Genomic DNA, 18,107 nt, shown 5'->3' with positions numbered 1-18,107 from the left:
GCCTTATGCCGCGGTCACACTAGACTTTGAGCATGCTAAAAAGTCTTTAAAAACACAGAATATATCCAAAACATAAAAAATATTCAGTATACTCCACTTCACTGCAATCCTGCAGATTTAAAGTATTGTTTCCTGTCTTCCCCCTTAGCATTCATGTGAATTGGAATGAAAAATGTGGTGTGACTTACAGTAAAAAAAAAAAAAAAAAGTAATATATTTAAAATACATTTATATCATACTATATATAGTTCAAATCTATTAACATATTTACCGCTCAAGATTTACGGATAAAAAAATAACATTTTATTTGCAGTACTATTTGCGCACAATGCACATTTCTTATTATTCCTAAAAAGTGTTTTAATATTGCTGTTAATAAGTATTGTATGTTCTCTGTATAGTATCAGTCTTTAAATGCAAAATATTTAAAGTGCACCTAAAGTATACTTGCAGTAGTTCCACTTTAGCACAATCAAATATACTTCAGTATATCTTTAGTTGGACTTCAGCACTACTTCTGTACAATTAAAGTGCGTTAAGTACTAAATTAGTTGTTCCAGTTTAGCAGACTTCAAATATACCAGTTTAGCATACTAAAAGTACCTTTGCAGGGTATTTTTATTAAGCACAGAAATAGGTTAATATCTTTGTAGTATACTATTTTTCAGTGGCCACCACAACTTTGCTTGAGAGAAAATGAACAAATTAAAAAATAAGCACAAACCTTGAAGTGTTACAGAAGAAGGACAAAGCAATATTAATTGTATTACCGTTTACCTTCATTTAAAGTTTCTGAAACTTGTTACTAAAATTGTTGTTTTGTATACTAACATACTAACATACTAGTGCATCTACTCTAGTGTATATAATTTACTAAATGTAGTGTATATAATATACTAAAATTACGTTTACTATAGTTGACTGCGAATATCAACCCAAATTTTTGTGCTGAATTTTTGTGTTAGTGTGAGCAGTCCCTTTATTCAAATGGCATATTCTGAAATATGGCAACACGTATTTTATTACCATTTGGTAACACAAATACAGAAGTTTGCTACTGAGAAGCTTTACTTGTGCATCACATTAGTGTATTTTTGACCGAATGTACCCTTTTACGTATATTTACATTCATTTTCTGTGTCCAGGCACTTAATCAAACTGGACTGTGGTTTCTCTCTGACGGACGTTGTGAATCATGGCTCTTCCGTTTAAGAAAGATCTGGAGAAGTATAAGGAGATCGATGAGGATGAGATTCTGAACAAGCTGTCAGAAGAGGAGCTCAAGCAACTGGAGAGTGCTCTAGAGGAGATCGACCCCGAGGTGAGACACACTTTCTTCACACTTTCAGAAAACGGTCAAATCACAGTTGTTATGGAAGAATATCTTGTTTTTTGGTTGATGTTTGCATCATTATAGCAGCTGATGGAGATATACCAGATGTTAATCACAGTGAGCATTTATTAAAGGGTTTGTTTACGCAAAAATGAAAATTCTGTATGACTCGCTTTTTTTTCGGTAGAACATAAAAATATTTACCATTGACTTACATTGTTTGGACAGGCTAAGAATTGTTTTTGCATCAGTTACGTATAGAAAATCAAGATGGAACATTAATCATTTGTGAATAATGTTAACTTGTATATAGTGCAAAAAGGCTTAGAAAAACCAGACACAAGCAATCACTGTGTCATTCCTGGTAATTCACTGATAACAAAGTGATGATGTAATGCACAGTCATGCTGTTATTGTGATGATGGGTGTGGTTGTATGTAATTCTGAACTGCGGTGATAAAGTGTTGGTAAAGTAAAATCACTTGTTTATCAAACTGGTAAAAATGGCCATTATCCAGCTTGTGTAAATCTGCCCTGAAGAGTTTCTGTTGAGATCTTTCATAAACAACTCTGTGTCTGTTTGTTTATGAGTAAACAGAGCTCAAGTTTGCTCCTAAACACACGCAAACTCCTCTCACTCTGCAGTTTACAACACAATTTTGACATTCTGTGCTCAGAATTGGCATTACCAAGCAAATGTAAATAATAGTTATTTACTTAAAATGCAAACACTTAATTGGGTGTAACTTGGCATGAAATTTGAGAGAAAAAAACATCATAGTGTAACTGCTAACGCATCTGTTCTGAATCCGTTATCCAGAATGCTTTGCTGCCAGCCGGACTCAGGCAGAAGGACCAGACTACAAAAGAAGCCACCGGTCCTTTTAACCGTGATAAACTGCTGCAGTATCTGGAGAAGGAGGCTATGGATTATAAAGACAGAGACGATTTTGTCCCCTTCACTGGAGAGAAGAAAGGTACGAGAATGCGATGCTTGATATTTAATACAGCATTAGCAGAAACGCATTCTGACGGGATTGAATGGGAGAAGTAAAGGTCCAGGTATTGAATATTAGCTGCATTAACCTTTGAGTAGGATAGAATTTGAATAAATCAATAGAAATTTTAATAGTACAGCACAGTTAAGTAGAATCAATTTGATTGAGGATCTAAATTTTAAAGCAACACTGTACTTAAGTACACTAAAAACAATACTCCAGTTCACACAATTATGAAAAACACGTCACTTAATCATCCCCATGATATTTTATTTTACAGTGCAATTGTTGCAGAATATATGGCTATTACTGTCATGGGAATAACAATAAAATAAAAATGTTGTTTTTATTATTATATTCTAATTTGTTTGGCTTCTAAAACACCAGTGTAAATGTAAATTAGACTGAGACAGTATATCACAAATAAAAAGAGGGTTGAGTCCCTTTAAAGTTCAGGTACAAGTCAATTTACTCACTTTTTTCTGACTTAAGTTTTCTTAAGTAAGAGCATGGGTTGGAGCTCTTAATTTTGAACTCTCAAACTGCTTTAAATAGAAGAATTTAACTTTAAAATTTACAAAAAAAAAAAAAATTCAAGTCTTCATTTGTCTTTTTTTTAAAAGATCGCAATAAATATCATATTGTGGACTTCATATCATGATATTATCGTATCGATTTTGATATCATTACATCCCTAGTAGTTAGTCATCGTTTTTACAAATAAACAAACAGTAGGCCTAGGAGCTGCCTTAAAATTAGGCAGACCTTACTTTAAAATGTTATATACTTCTTATTTTGGGAAAATGCCAACATTGCAGAGAGCGCACGTGCCTTGATAATAAATCACATAATAGCCTTGACGTCACTGAATTGCTATCATTGTTGTAAAACAGTCAAGTGGATACCACAGAAATATATGAGAGACTTCAAACTTCAAAAACTTTAAAAATAGAGAAATCCTAAATGAATGTTTAATGGTTGAAGATTAGCCGACATGTTGTCGGTTTATTAAGTGATGTGTTGTCTTCTCACAAAAGCGTGAAGAATCTTCTCCTGTGACATCCATTAAAGTACAGCCAGCTTGATGCTTATTTGCTAACCTTCTTGGGCGCTCTTAAGACATGCTCTACGTCATTTTGGAGCTTGAACATATACGTCACTGTCATTTTTTGTTTAAATGGGAAAGAACAAGTCATACAGGTTTGCTGAGTAAATAAATGACAAAATTTTCATTTTTGGGTGAACTGGTATGCTGGCTGGTTTATCAGCAGACACATTGCAAATTGCTTGTTTTGAATATGTGCCTACTTTGTGATCATTTAAAAAATAGCCTGTTCTTCTCTGCCACTCACGACTCCTCTCTTGGCCTTGTGGGATAGTAAAGTGTCCAGTAAAGTGCACACTTTAGAATCTCACCAGAACTAGGAGATCATCTTGGCTACTTTTTGCCTACTATTAATGTGAGTTCAGAAATACTACTCTTTTCACATACTGTTGTTCACTGTTTAGATGAGAGTTTTGCATCTCATTCAGCCCTTTTTCTGTTATGTAGTTAAATTTAATTGAAATAATGTGAAATGTGTGTAGCGTCTTTGTTTGGATTGGGATTAAAATGCAATGTTTACAGTGGTTGACATTATGAGAAAATCGTATTGTGAAATAAAAATAAAAAAAGTAAATGAAAAAAAATATTAAATGATGTTTATCTGAAAATGTAACAGTGCAAACATGTTTTCTGTAAGGGGTAGGTTTAGGGTTAGGGTTGGGTTAGGGGATAGACAATATCGTGCTGTATCAGCTCCTGTAGTGATTTGGACTCTGCTGTCTCTGCAGGTATGATTAGTTAACACCATCTGTTCTTACATAACCATACACACACTGCGGCTCGGATGCTCCATATCTGTCTGTGTGTGTGTTTTGGCTCAGAATGTGAAGGACCCACCCAGTATATACTGTACACACTGATAGTTATCTGCTGAAGTTCTCTCTACTGAAGTTGCTGACTGCGCAGCTCCATGATGCAGATAGTGTCTGGAGGAAAAGCATCTTTAATAATGAATGACATTGTCTGACAATAATGCTGAAAGCTTAGCTCTGTGCGCGTGTGCGCGTGTAGATTGAAGGCCTGTTCAACAAAATGAATATTCAGTGTGATTATTTAATTTGAATGAACGGCTGTTAATGCCTCTGTTCAGATCGACAGGAACATTTACATGCCATCAACGTGACAGATTAGAGGTTCTAAACTTTTGAGTATTTCGCCAAGTGACTATGAATAAGAGTTAGAATCCAGAAGCAGTCTTGTGTGTCGTTGCTCTTGTGTTCGGTGTTGTTTGGTAAACACAACAGCGAATAGAAAAATCTGAAGTGACTGTTTGAAAACATGTAAATACTGTTTGAGTTGCATTATTTCTCTTATTTCTTTTTTCTTCGGATGTCAGATATGGAAAGTTATGTAGCACTTTGTTTTCCTTTGTTCCTACTTTGTTTTTCCTTTCCCTTCCTTTGAGTAACAAGGGAATTTTTGCTTTTATGTACGATGTTTAGAATCGTTAAAAGTTAGTACTGACCTGAATAAGATATTTCACATAAAAGATGTTTACATATAGTCCACACGAGAAAATAATAGTTGAATTTATAAAAATGACCCTGTTCAAAAGTTTACATATGCTTGATTCTTAATACTGAATGATGTTTTTGTTTTGTGATAGTTATTCATGAGTCCCTTGTTTGTCCTGAACAGTTAAACTGCTGCTGTTCTTCAGAAAAATCCTTCATGTCCCACAAATTCTTTGGTTTTTCAACATTTTTGTGTATTTGAACCCTTTCCAACAATGATTGTATGATTTTAAGATCCATCTTTTCACACTGAGGACAACTGAGGGACTCATATGCAACTATTACAGAAGGTTCAAACACTCACTGATGCTCCAGAAGGAAACACAATGCATTTAGAGCGGGGGGTGAAAACTTTTGAATTTGAAGATCAGGGTAAATTTAACTTATTTTGTCTTCTGGGAAACATGCAAGTATTTTCTGTAGCCTCTGAAGGGCAGTACTAAATAATAATAATAAAAAAATATATATTTAGGCAAAATAATAATAAAAAAAAAATGTACACATCTTCATGCTGTTCAAAAGTTTTCACCCCCATCTCTTAATGCATCATTTTACCTTTTGGAGCATCAAATACACAGAAATGCTGAAAAACCAAAGAATTTGTGGGAACTGAAGGATTTTTCTGAAGAACAGCAGCAGTTTAACTGTTCAGGACAAACAAGAAACTCATAAACAACTATCACTAAACAAAAAAACACAACTGTGGATCATTCAGGTAACAACACAGAATTAAGAATCAAGTATATGTGAATTTTAGAGCGGGGTTATTTTTATAATTTTCTCTTGTGGGCTATATGTAAATGTCTTTTATTTGCAATACCTTATTCAGGTCAGTGCTAAATAAACAATAGCATGCATTTTGTATGATCTCTCTTATTTAAATGATTCTGAAAGGGGGCTGCAAACCTTTGACCTCAACTGTAATCTGCATTTTCATTCAACTCATCTGCAGTTTTTAACATACTGATCTGAACAAATAAACTGCATGCGAAAATTAAACCAGATTTTTCTGTCAAACATGTAAGTTAGTGTAATCGTCCCTTTATTTCACATAAATTGATTACATTTTTGACGACATGCAAGACCGATTATGCCCCTTTTTACAATATGTAATATAAGTTTCAGGTGTCCCCAGAATGCGTCTGTGAAGTTTCAGCTCAAAATACCCCACATATCATGTATTATATCATTTTGAAAATGCCTATTTTGAGTGGAAGCAGAAACAGGCTGTTTTAGTTGCATGTCTCTCTAAATGCAAATGAGCTGCTGCTCCCCGCCCCCTTTTCCAAAACAGGGCTGTGCAGTTTCAGTTTGTACGTCAGATACTTTTAAAAAACATCTGTTTGGTTTTGATTATCATGTCTGTTGCATTTGAATCATGTGTTTTAAGGCCTTATCAGTTTAAACTTCTGATATACAGTTTTCTGATCACACACATCCGAAACACACACGCAGAAAGTGGCTTTCGCATCGCATGTGATCTTTATGTATCTTTATAGGGTGGTTGTGTACACATTTATATTCAAACAACATGTAAAAGTGAATTTTGCATAACAGGTGCCCTTTAAGATTTCAATATCATTTTCATGTCTTCACTCATGCTGTAGTGTCAGAAGTGTCAAAATAATGAAAATGTGTGTGTAAAACATGCACTTTTGGGGAAATAACAGCCAAAGTTTGTATCCAATTCACTAATTACTAATGACTATAATGTTTATTAAAATAATGTAGAATACGTCCTGTATAAACAACATTTGAACGGCGTTGCTGGGTTTATTTTGTTTGTGAATTTGGGTTCCTTCTGATTCTATCATCAAACAGGTTCCAGAGAAAATCAGTATTCCAGCAAAAAAAAAAAAACACTTAACTTGGTAAACAGGTAAATCATACCAGTCCGATCAGTAGTAACCTGTGATTAACATGAGGAATGTTTTTTTCCTGATTAATGGAGCTAAACATTTTAGAGCCGTTTCCAAGCACAAGAGTCCATATAGATGTTGTTTGTTGCCTGTGGTCACTCTCACGAATTGATTTTAGTAAGTGTAGCTTTATGAATGTTGGCAGTGTTTCCAGATGTTTTCTGGACTGTCAGCAAAGTGAAACTCTACAGGAAGAGATCTAATGATAGAGTCTTTAGACTAGGTCTAAGGTTTCTCTCCTGGCCATGAGCTTCTCGTCTGTTAAATCCATCATCTCATATGGGTTTAGGATTTCTCACACTCAGCATACATTAGGCTGTAATGGGTTAAAACACTCAGTTTTAGCATTAGTGTGAACTGTAGTGTGTGCATGAATGTTGTAGTCTCTCTTCCAGTGCTGAGAACAGTAAGGAATGATTAGAGTTGTATAACTTCATCAGCCTGTAATTTTCAGCACTGTTGGAGAACCGTTTGGCCTGACGGTAGAAAAGCGGCTAATGAGTAATACTGATTTATATTCAATCATTTACAGCTCTGACTTGTAATACACAATTATCTTTCTGTCACACCCTTGTGCTATTAGTCACGGTTCATTTGCACTGTGTAATGTGGTTTAGGTCACTAAATGCTAATGTCTAATCATAACTCAAGCGAAACATAAGTAGAAACAAAACGGTAGTTTAAAAGTTGCTTTAGCGTACATCCAAGTTGCTTTTATTTAGAAAGGGTGTATTAAACGAATCAAAAGACTTGCACAGCTGTTTTCAATATTGATAATAATCAGAAATGTTTGTTGAGCAGCTAATCAGCATATTAGAATGATTAGAAGGATCATGTGACACTGAAAACTGGAGTAATGATGCTGAAAATTCAGCTTTGATTACAGCAGTCAATTACAGTTCACAATATTACTTTGCAAAATTTGTGAACAAAAAAGTGCATAATTTTGAGTGGTTTTCAGGCCAGGCATACACTGTGATGAAGTAGGGTAAACTTCTGTGAGTTTGGAGTGAATGCTTTCACTGTGTGATTTAGTCTATTAAATTGCATTTAGAATACCCCCAAAATTCAAAATAGGTGGCAAAAATGCTCCTGAATGTCTTTTATATTTATATATAAATAACATGATTAACCAAAATCACACAAAGAGTACTGTTTTTATCCAAATATCAGCAAGATCACAAATGTGATATTGATTTTACACAACAGTTCAATGAACAAGACGTTAATATTAAGGCACTTATGTTTTAGATGCAATATTGTCAATTTTTGTTCTGTTTTGCCAACGAAAATAGCTCCTAACAAAGAGAAAGACAAGTTTTGCATCTCTGAGCAACACACAACGCTATTTCCTATGGAATGAATCGACTTTTTGAATAATTTGTCAAATGAATCGGTTGAGTCAACTCACTTAAGTCAGTCAAGTGCTTCGCTCCTGAATGAATCATCTGTTCGACTGAATCAGTTGAATCTCAATGACTCACTCATTAACAGTAACTTGCAGTTTTAATTTCACATTTAAAGAAGTCCACTTCCAAAACACCAATTCACAGATAATTTACTCACCCTGCTTGTCATCCAAGATGTTTGTGTGTTTCTGTCTTCATTCGTGAAGAAATTATGTTTTTCAGGAAAACGTTTCAGGATTTTTCTCCATGTAATGGACTTGATTGGTGCCCTGATTTTGATCTTGCAAAATGTAGTTTAAATGCAGCTTCAAGGGGCTCTAAACGAGCCCAGCTGAAGAAGAAGGGTCTTTATCTTAAAAAAAAAAAAAAAAAAACGATCGGTTGTTTTTTTTTGTTTTTTTTGTCGGAAAGTAAAAACACAAAAGCTGGTGTTGCACAGGCTCTGGGATGCACGTCCATGATGCTACATACTATTGAATCATGTCGAAAGGTCACACAGAATGTAGGTGGAACTACAGACCCAGCGTTTACAAAGGCTAAGGAAGTGCAAGTAAGTTAAACGCTGTTTACCAATTAAAAGACACAACTATGTCAGACGATTCTGAATTCTGAACTTGGACGTGATTTGTGAGCCAGAGCCTGTGCTACACGAGCTTTTGTGCTTAAAAAATATACAACTTTTTATTAAAAAAAAAAAAAAAAAATGACAGATTGTTTCTGCTGGGATCGTTTAGATCCTTTTGAAGCTGCATTTAAACTACATTTTACATTTTACTACATTGTGTCTTCATTTTTAATAATTTCCAATATGAAAATTTAACATTCTGTGTTTGAAAACATCAATTTATTTATTTAGTTTTTGCTTTTGTAATTGCTCTTGACTGATTAACTTCGATAAGGGTTAAATCCATATTTATATTGTATAATGTGTTCACTTGCCTAACAATATTTAAATTTAAATGAGTTAAGTAATTTTTTTTTTTTTTTGGTTTTATAACCTTATTTGTGAAGGTTACATTTATCAGAAACAATGAAAACAACAACTTTGTTTTATTTTATTACTTAAATAAAATTCTTAGAAAAAAATATTAGAATACAACATAACATAGATCAAAAACAATGATAACAGCAACTATTTATTTATTTATTTAATTATTTATTTATTTTTTTTGTGGCAGGGCCAGTGAAAATATTGGCAGGGCAAGTAATAATTTGAAATCTGGGCCAGTAGAAAAATTCCTTGACATTGAGCCCTGGTTTTGTATTTTAAATGTAGATTGTTTAAGAATAGTTTTTCTTGTTTTATAGCATTTACATCTCACAAAATACTGATTCAATGTTTTTGCCCTGTGCTGAGGGTCTTTTAAACCTTGAAAGTGCATAAAGTGTCATAAATGTGGTAATTGCCGACTTTCAAGTCTTTTCACAACTTCTAGTTTATGATTTGTAACTCTGGACTTTGAAAACATTTAAGTCTCACTGTCTGAGAACAAATGAGGAAACAGGAAGTGCTGGAATTCCTCTGGGATGAAGTCTAAATGGCCCTCAGCGACAGAGAGAGAATTTGAGACATCTGCATCTCTGCCAAGTGTTCTTTCTTTATGCTGTATGTTTCTGTGGTAATACAGTCAGGGTGGATACACATGACACAAAAGCGTTTGTTGCTGAGGCATCACTGGATACACCTCAGTGGTCAGATCTGTTATTAGTAAATGAGTACAATGGAAAACTTGACTCCATGGGTTTGTTGATGCCCGTGTGTCTTCTCTCTGATTTCCTCTATTTGCTCTGCCGTCGTGCTGAGAGCCTTTAGAGTGCGGCTGGCTGTGACGGCCTGAGCAGAAAGACTCGTCTGTACTGGTCCACAGGGGAGAACTCAGCGATTGGGTCGGGGAAGGACAGGAAGTAGTTAGGGAGGTAGAGGTCAGCCAAGATCAGCTCAGCGGCTCAGCTGAGCCCAAGAGACACACTGTGATAAGCCGAGTTCCTCTCTTCTGGTTTTGACTGGTTTTGTGCTGCAGGCTTTGTACCGTAGCGGTTTACATGAACAGAACAAAAAACAACCACTAAATAAAGGGCTTAAATAAAACCTTCCCTCATCTCTCAGTGTGAGGTCTGCCTAACAAAGATGCCCCTTCAGATCCAGTACAAAACTGCTCTGTTCATATCTGCCCTTCAGAATCAGATTTCTGTTCAGTTTCTGTCATCATGTTATTAGAACAAACCCCGACTTTAAGTTTTAAACTGTGAAGTGGATTGAAAGTGTTTTTTTATTGTGAAACCAACAAGTTTAAACAGCCAAAGCACTTAAAATTGTTCTCTAGTACTTTCACTTTGGCATTGCATTTGCATTGCATTTGTAGACTGTCATTGTCCTGCGCTCTTCTGTTTAGAAGTTTGGGGTCATGTTTTTTAAAGAAGTCTCTTATGCTCATTAAGGCTGCATTTATTTGATCAAAAGTCTTTACAATATAGAATAATAGTTTTTATTTTAATATGCTTTAAAGTATAATTTCTTCCTGTGATGCAAAGCTGAATTTTTGAATCAGCTGTTACTCCAGTCTTAAGTGTCACATGATCCTTCAGAAATCATTCTAATATGCTGATTTATTATTAGATATATATATATATATATATCTGGCAGCACAAAAAAAGAAAAATTATTATATACATGCAATGCAAATCTATGCTATCGCTTTTTATTAATTTAACACATCCTTGGTGAATAAAAGTGTTAATTTCTTTCAAAAATAAATAAATAAAAAATGTCCCCAAACCTTTGAACAGTAGTGTATATTGTTAGAAAACCTTTCTATTTTAAATAAATGCTGTTCTTTGTATTATATGTATATTTATTGATCAAAGAATCCTGAGAAAAAGTATCTCAGGTTCCAAAAAAATATTAAGCAGCAGAACTGTTTCCAACATTGATAATTCTAGTAATAAATCAGCATATTAGAATGATTTCTGAAGGATCATGTGGCACATTGAAGACTGGAGTAACAGCTGATGAAAATTCAGCTTTGCATCACAGGAATAAATTATATTTTAAGGTATATTAAAATAAAAACCATGATTTTATATTGTAATAACATTTTGAAATATTACTTGGTTTTTTTCTGTATTTTTGATCAAATAAATGCAGCCTTGATGAGCATAAGAAAGTGTTTAAAAACCATTCAAAACCTTAATCATCCTAAACGTTTGAGCGGCAGTGTCTATATAAAATGTAATTGATTGCTGTGATCAAAGCTGAATTTTCAGTGTCACATGATCCTTCAGAAATCATTCTAATATGGCGATTTGCTTATTAACAAACATATCTAATTATCTAGTTGAAAACAGTTGTGCTGCCCAATATTTTTGTTCAAACTGTGATGCATTTAATTTTTCTTTGAAAAGAAAGAAAAAAAAGCATTTATGTGATACAGAAATCTTTTGTAACATTTAAATGCAAAATTTAATGCACCCTTGCTCAAAAGTAGTGTAGTGTAGGTTTATACAAAGCCTTTTGGTTTATGATCTAGGCTTTTTAAAAAAGGACTAATTGTAGCTATGAGTAAGTGACCTCTGGTTACCGCAGTGAAGCTGTGCTTCAAATGTTACACATTAAAGTCACATTGAATAATAGCATGTGTTTAATAACCAAATCCTGTTTTAACTGTGTTGACATGAAGAGAACATAACCATACAGGAATACAGAGTCTGCATTACTGCAGCGGGAGAGAATTCACTCATTTCCAGCATGAAGCTTGTTTTAATTTGCTCTTGTTAAAATATTTGAGGGATGATCTAACCGGCATCATTCCGTCCTGCTGTTTTCACTTCAGTGCTGATTTTTTTAGGTTCCTGTTGCATAAGATCACGTTTGTACTGTTGTCCATTTTAATCGCGGTGTCTTGAATGCATTAACTTTGTGTGTGGAACATATAAAACTTTAAAAATATTTCCTGTCAGTGGAAATCTTAGTTGAAGACTGTGTGTGTATCCTCTAGACACACAGGAATTTGCATGTGTTTATAGCAAATATACTCTTTTTAAAATGCAGCAGTCTCTGTTTTCCACATCAGTTGCTCTGCAAACAGTTTTTTTTTTTTTTTTTTTTCTCCCTGGTTCACATTCATTTTTTTGCACTGATAACATGTGTTTGGAATTCGGCCACACCTCAAACACAAAGCCTGTTCTTGCGTTCAAAGCAGTGAGAAAGGTCTCAGAGCCTCAGCCTGTTCCTGTTGGGAGTCTCTCTAAATTGTGTGGTGTGTGTGTGTGTGTGTGTGTTTCCACACTTCACAGTCCTGAGTGATGTACCGCTGCCGTCCAGTGTGGAAAAGAAGGAAACTGAGTTTGAGGACAGAGCAGATGGTTCTGTGGGCTCAGGCCAGAGCTGCGGTTTAATCATGTCTCCGTGTAATCACAAGTTTCTGAGCTGCCGGCTGCTATTAGAATGGCTGGAAAGATTATGTCATGCATAAAAGTCTACAATCATCTTGAAACGTCATGGACGCTTAAAGGAATACTTCACCCATAAATGAAATGTGCCAAGCCCTATATTATCGTAGAGTGAAACGGTGCCTGTTTACTTTTTCAGCAGCCTTGGTTCCAGGATTTTTCCCATTTGTTTCTCTAAAGGAATTTAAAAGTCTTTAAGAGTTATAACCCATTAAACAAACCAAACACTTACGAGGTTAACCACATTATTATGTCTTTGATTTGAAGCAAAAAAAGTATTGGAAAATCTGACACGAAGACAAAAATACAAGACTGTGCACGTAATGGTAATTGTCTTGCGATAATGCAAATTATGCAGACAAATATTTAGGAAAATTGTTCTGAGAGCGAAGGAAAACTGACTCCTCTTTTTACGTCTTATCACGTGTTCTTTTGGCAAGATTCAAGACAATTGTTGTGTTTTCTCTGATTGGTGGATATTTTTACTGCAAAATCATGGGTAATGCATTTTTTTTTAAATATATACCAGGAATTTCTCAGTTAAAAAACGTGTTTAAAATAATATGCATTTTTTGGGTTCAGCAATAAAGTTCACAACCTCATAGCTCACAGTAGATGTGAGTGAACCCGACTTTTGTTTTCCATGGAAGAAAGAAATGATGCTGGTTCGGAACAACATGAGGCTGAATAATGACAGATTTACGGCCCTATGAAATCCGTTCTATTTTTTCCCAAATTCCATTTTATGTTTTTCCAAATTCCGTTTTTTCCCGTTTTAATTTTTCTCAACTGCTTTTAATGGTTAAATTAAATTGTATTAATTAAAGAGCATGTCTAATTAATTAAAATCATGAAACTTATACAGTGTCACATCAATTTAATAAAGGTTTAACAAAAATGACATGCATACTTAATTTATTCAAATTTATTCTTAAAATATAAATATAAAATATTTTTTTTTTTACCCTCAGAAATTCTGTGTTGTGTATTTAAAATGTTTGGTTATCAAATGAAGGCATCTTTTAATTATTGAAAATTAAACAATTTTGTTTTTGGCAAACAAATGGGAATTTGCTATTAAAATTAAAATTAAAACATGGAAGAAATGTGTGATTATACCCTAAAAAATAATGTTTTTTTCATTTTAGTAGTAGTAGTAATAGCAGTAATATATATCTGGCACAGTGTCTTCAAGTTAAACTGGACTTTTAGGGATGTAACGATATTATCAATACCGTGGTATTGTGATAGCAAAACTGTCTCGATATTATCATGGTCATATTAACGATAGGTCTTCTGGGCAAAAAGTGTTGATTTTTAAATTATTCTAACATAAAAGGTGTTTAAAGTTGTGTTTTCTGCGACTCAGAATGGCTGTGTTCACAATAAATGAATGCAGTAAACTCACTTATTGCATGTGCTGTGAGTTTAGCACGTGTTTGGGAACACAGCGGCCACCAGTTATGCTTTATTTTTGTGGCAGATTACAGCATTTCACTAGATTTGTAGTGAGACCTGTTTTTGTAAGCCTGATTTCACTGAAGCTGGTGTTTTCTGTCCAAATAAAAGCTTTGCTGACAGCTAGTAGTTAAATAGGTAAAGTTAAAGGTAAAGTTGAAATTAGGAAAGAAGTATTGTAATTTCCCTGCTGTAGTGTAAAGCAAAAATAATATACCTACACTGTAAAAAACAATTTGTTGTGTGAACTTAAAATTAAGTTCTGTCAACTCAAACAAAAAACACAATTTGTTGAATCAACTTAAAATAATTTGTTACCCTGCTGCCTTAAAATTAAGTTCATTCAACTCAAATAAGTTTAGTCAACTTGAAATGTTAAGTTGTACTAAGTGACAACTTAGACGTTTGAGTTGATTCAACTTAAAATTTAAAGGCATCTGGGTAACAAGCCCAGCTTTTAAGTTTTATTATAAAAACAAACCAATTTATTTCTTTAGTCAACTCTAATATGTAAGTTGTCACTTAGTACAACTTAACATTTCATGTTGACTAAACTTATTTGAGTTGAATGAACTTAATTTTAAGGCAGCAGGGTAACAAATTATTTTAAGTTGATTCAACAAATTGTGTTTTTTGTTTTTTAACAGTGTATGAAATATTAATTTTCATTTATTTTGCAGTGCAGTTGTTTTGCATTATATGGTTATTGCTGTTATTGTTGTTACTGTTGTTATTATTATTACTATGATATTCTAATTTGTTTAGCTTCTAAAACAGCAGTGCGAATGTAATTTAGACTGCGACAGTATATCACAAATAAAAGGAGGGTTGAGTCCCCTTTAAAGTTCATGTACAAGTCAATTCACCTGCTTTTTTCTGACTTTTTAGTTAAGAGCATGAGTTGGAGCTCTTAATTTTGAACTCTAAAAGTGCATTAGATAGAAGAATTTAACTTCAAAATTCTGTCTTTTTTTAAATATTGCAGTAAATATTGCAATATTAACATATCATGAGATTTTGATATTGTTACATCCCTACTGAAGCGTTGTTGTGACATTATAAGGTTTTAGTGAAACACAAGAACTGAATGCTTTCAGTCTAGCAGATCATGCACACTCGCTCAGTATGAGAGAGATCAGCAGTCACATGTCCTGAATAAAGGCTGCAGACTGTGTTCTTCACCGTCCAGAGAGAATGAGCTCGTCACAAGACCAGCATCATATTACCAACCTCATTATCAGCGTCACAGAGAGTCCGGTAGCACTGGAGTTTAGATGAGGTCAAGCGGTGAGCCGTTATCATGATGGGCCTGCTGTGCACCCTCATTATCTGTGTGTCGAGTTCAAAAACGCCAGCCATTCATACAGCTGGACATCATGACCACTAACCCTCTCTCTCTGCTGAGGCCTTGTGGTCTTCAGACAGTTTTTTAATGAAGTAATGGGCTGCTGTTGGTTCAACATTGATTTATTCAGTCTTGCAGTGACACTTTCACATTTCTAAAATAAATTAACTCTTTTATTCAGCAAGGATACATCAGAAGTGGTTTACATTGTTACAAAAAAATCTATTTTAAACAAATCTTGTATTGAATTTTTTTATTTTTTAAGCGACTTGAATCACAGTTCCCATAAAAACATTTGTCTTTTTGTCTTTTCGTTCTACAGGAAAGGTATGGATTCCCAAAAAGAAACCAATGGAGATCCATCAGGAGGAAGCCACGACCCTTGACCCGGAATTGGAAGAGGCACTTTCTAGCGCTACTGACACCGAACTGCACGACCTGGCAGGTAAAAACAGCTACAGAAACTCACAAACTGGGGTGCGTTTCCCCGAAAGCAACTATGGTCGTAAGTTCCGCCGTTACAGATTTCAGTGGAAATAACAACCATAGTTAGCTAATGATGCTTTTGGGAAACGCACCCCAGAGCGATATTGGGCGATCAGCAAGAGACAGAGAAAACGCTAATGTCACCAGGCTGTTTTATTGCTCTGAGCCTGAATGAGCTGCTCTGTGCTATCTATTGTTCTAGTGTTTTCTGTTACTCTCTCGGCAGTAACTTTCCCTCCTTGACTCTGGGGGTCTGAACGCCCACACTGCATCCATCACAGCTCCAGAATAAAACAGCAAACACATCTACTCTATCAGCACACTGAGGCCTGCTTTCCCTCACTGCATGCTTCATTATAAACCTGATGCACTTTATTCTCTTCACGTTTTTGGTCAGCTGTGCTGAAAAACAGGAATGTGAAAGTGGCTTCATCCTGTAACATCCATATTACTTTAAACAGCATTTTTTCCAAAATGCACTATGAATGACTATATGATGATATTTTCACCCTAATTGTGAGTGCTTTTAAGTACTACTGTGTATATTGTGACACTTCTGTGTTTTGTCGTCTAGCTATTCTTGGAGTGAACACACTGGTGACGAGCACGCAGACTTACGACGGCACCTGTAAAGACGGTTATAACAGTGAGTTTGTTATTCAGATTTCATCTTTCAGCAAATTCCTCATTTCTTTCAGAATCCATGCATCCATGACAGTGAAAGCTCATTTGTGAATGTTGTGTTTGTCGTAGATGTTATTAAAGGAGAGAAGGTAAAGCCAGTTTTCGATGAGCCACCAAACCCTACAAACGTGGAGGAAACTCTGCAGCGGATAAAGTCCAATGATTCCTCACTGACTGAGGTCAATCTCAACAACATCAAGGTAATGAGATGAAAAGTCCATTAAAGTCATTTTGATATTTATAATAATTATTAATTTTACTCTGCTAACAAAATTGTACCAAATACAGTTCTGTCCAAACATTTGATTCTGCCTGGTATTTAACAAACTGGGATTTAAAAAACAAATTTAAGACTGAAAATACACATTGATTGATTGATTGACTGATTGAAACATTTTAAACAAAAAGTTACGGAATGGACTTTCAGACACTTTTGTTACTTGATTAAATATTACAATAAATACTAATATATATTACGATTTTACATCTTAAAAGCAAAGAATGTATTTCATCTTGAAGTATGACACATATTTTTGGAAATGAAACTAGGAATAATACAAAAATATATATATGTATATTAGCTGCTTAAAACTTTTAAATCTTAAATAATATCTTTTAAATATTTGCTGTGAAAATACTGTTAAATAAACAGACACCACAGGTTTTTTTAATGTTTTTTTTTTTTTACAGAAGCCTGCATTTTTTGATCTTAAAAATACAGTACAATTTTGAAATATTTTTACTATTTAAAATAACTGTTTTCAATTTGAATATCTGTTAAAATGTAATTTATTTCTGTGATCAAAGCTGAATTTTCAGCATCATTACTCCAGTCTTCAGTGTCACATGATCCTTTGGAAATCATTCTAATATATTGATTTGCTGTTAAAAAATAAATAAATAAATCAAAATTATTATTACTACGTTGAAACAGCTGAGTAGAATTTTTTCAGGTTTCTTTGATAAATAGAAAGTTCAGAAGAACTGCATTTATCTGAAATAGAAATCTTTTGTAACATTATAACTGTCTTTATCCTTATTTTGTTTTTTAATAAATTTAAAGCGTCCTTGCTAAATAAATATTGATTTATATCATTTTTTCTCAAAAAATAAAATAAAATAAATGTATATTACACTGACTCCAAGTGTTTGAATGGTATAGTGTATAATGTCACAAAAGCTTTTATTTTCAGATAAATGCTGATCTTTTGATCTTTCTATTCTTTCTATTCATAAAAATTTACTGAAAAAAACTGTTTTAAATATTGCTCAACAAGCCTGCATTTATTTGATCCAAAGTATAGCAAAAACACTAAAACATAGAAATATTTTTACTAGATAAATAACGGTTTTCCATATGAATATATTTTAAAATGTAATTCTTTAAAAAACATTAAAAACTAAAAT

At 34.0% G+C, this 18,107-nt stretch overlaps 1 protein-coding gene across 1 annotated transcript in view; it reads left to right on the top strand.

The window, feature by feature from the left end:
- The window catches only part of tmod2 (tropomodulin 2), a 34,133-nt gene that overhangs the window by 7,006 nt on the left and 9,020 nt on the right, over window positions 1-18,107 (top strand). The window contains exons 2-6 of the mRNA XM_051134934.1: window positions 1,146-1,321; window positions 2,154-2,310; window positions 15,853-15,975; window positions 16,591-16,662; window positions 16,770-16,900. Coding sequence (XP_050990891.1) covers window positions 1,196-1,321; window positions 2,154-2,310; window positions 15,853-15,975; window positions 16,591-16,662; window positions 16,770-16,900 — 609 coding nt within the window. The 5' untranslated portion in view covers window positions 1,146-1,195. The remainder of the gene's footprint in view (window positions 1-1,145; window positions 1,322-2,153; window positions 2,311-15,852; window positions 15,976-16,590; window positions 16,663-16,769; window positions 16,901-18,107) is intronic.

Source organism: Labeo rohita, chromosome 18, assembly GCF_022985175.1.
Source record: "Labeo rohita strain BAU-BD-2019 chromosome 18, IGBB_LRoh.1.0, whole genome shotgun sequence".
In the NCBI taxonomy this organism is placed as follows: Eukaryota; Metazoa; Chordata; class Actinopteri; order Cypriniformes; family Cyprinidae; genus Labeo; species Labeo rohita.
This window is presented reverse-complemented; position numbering and strand designations above follow the sequence as displayed.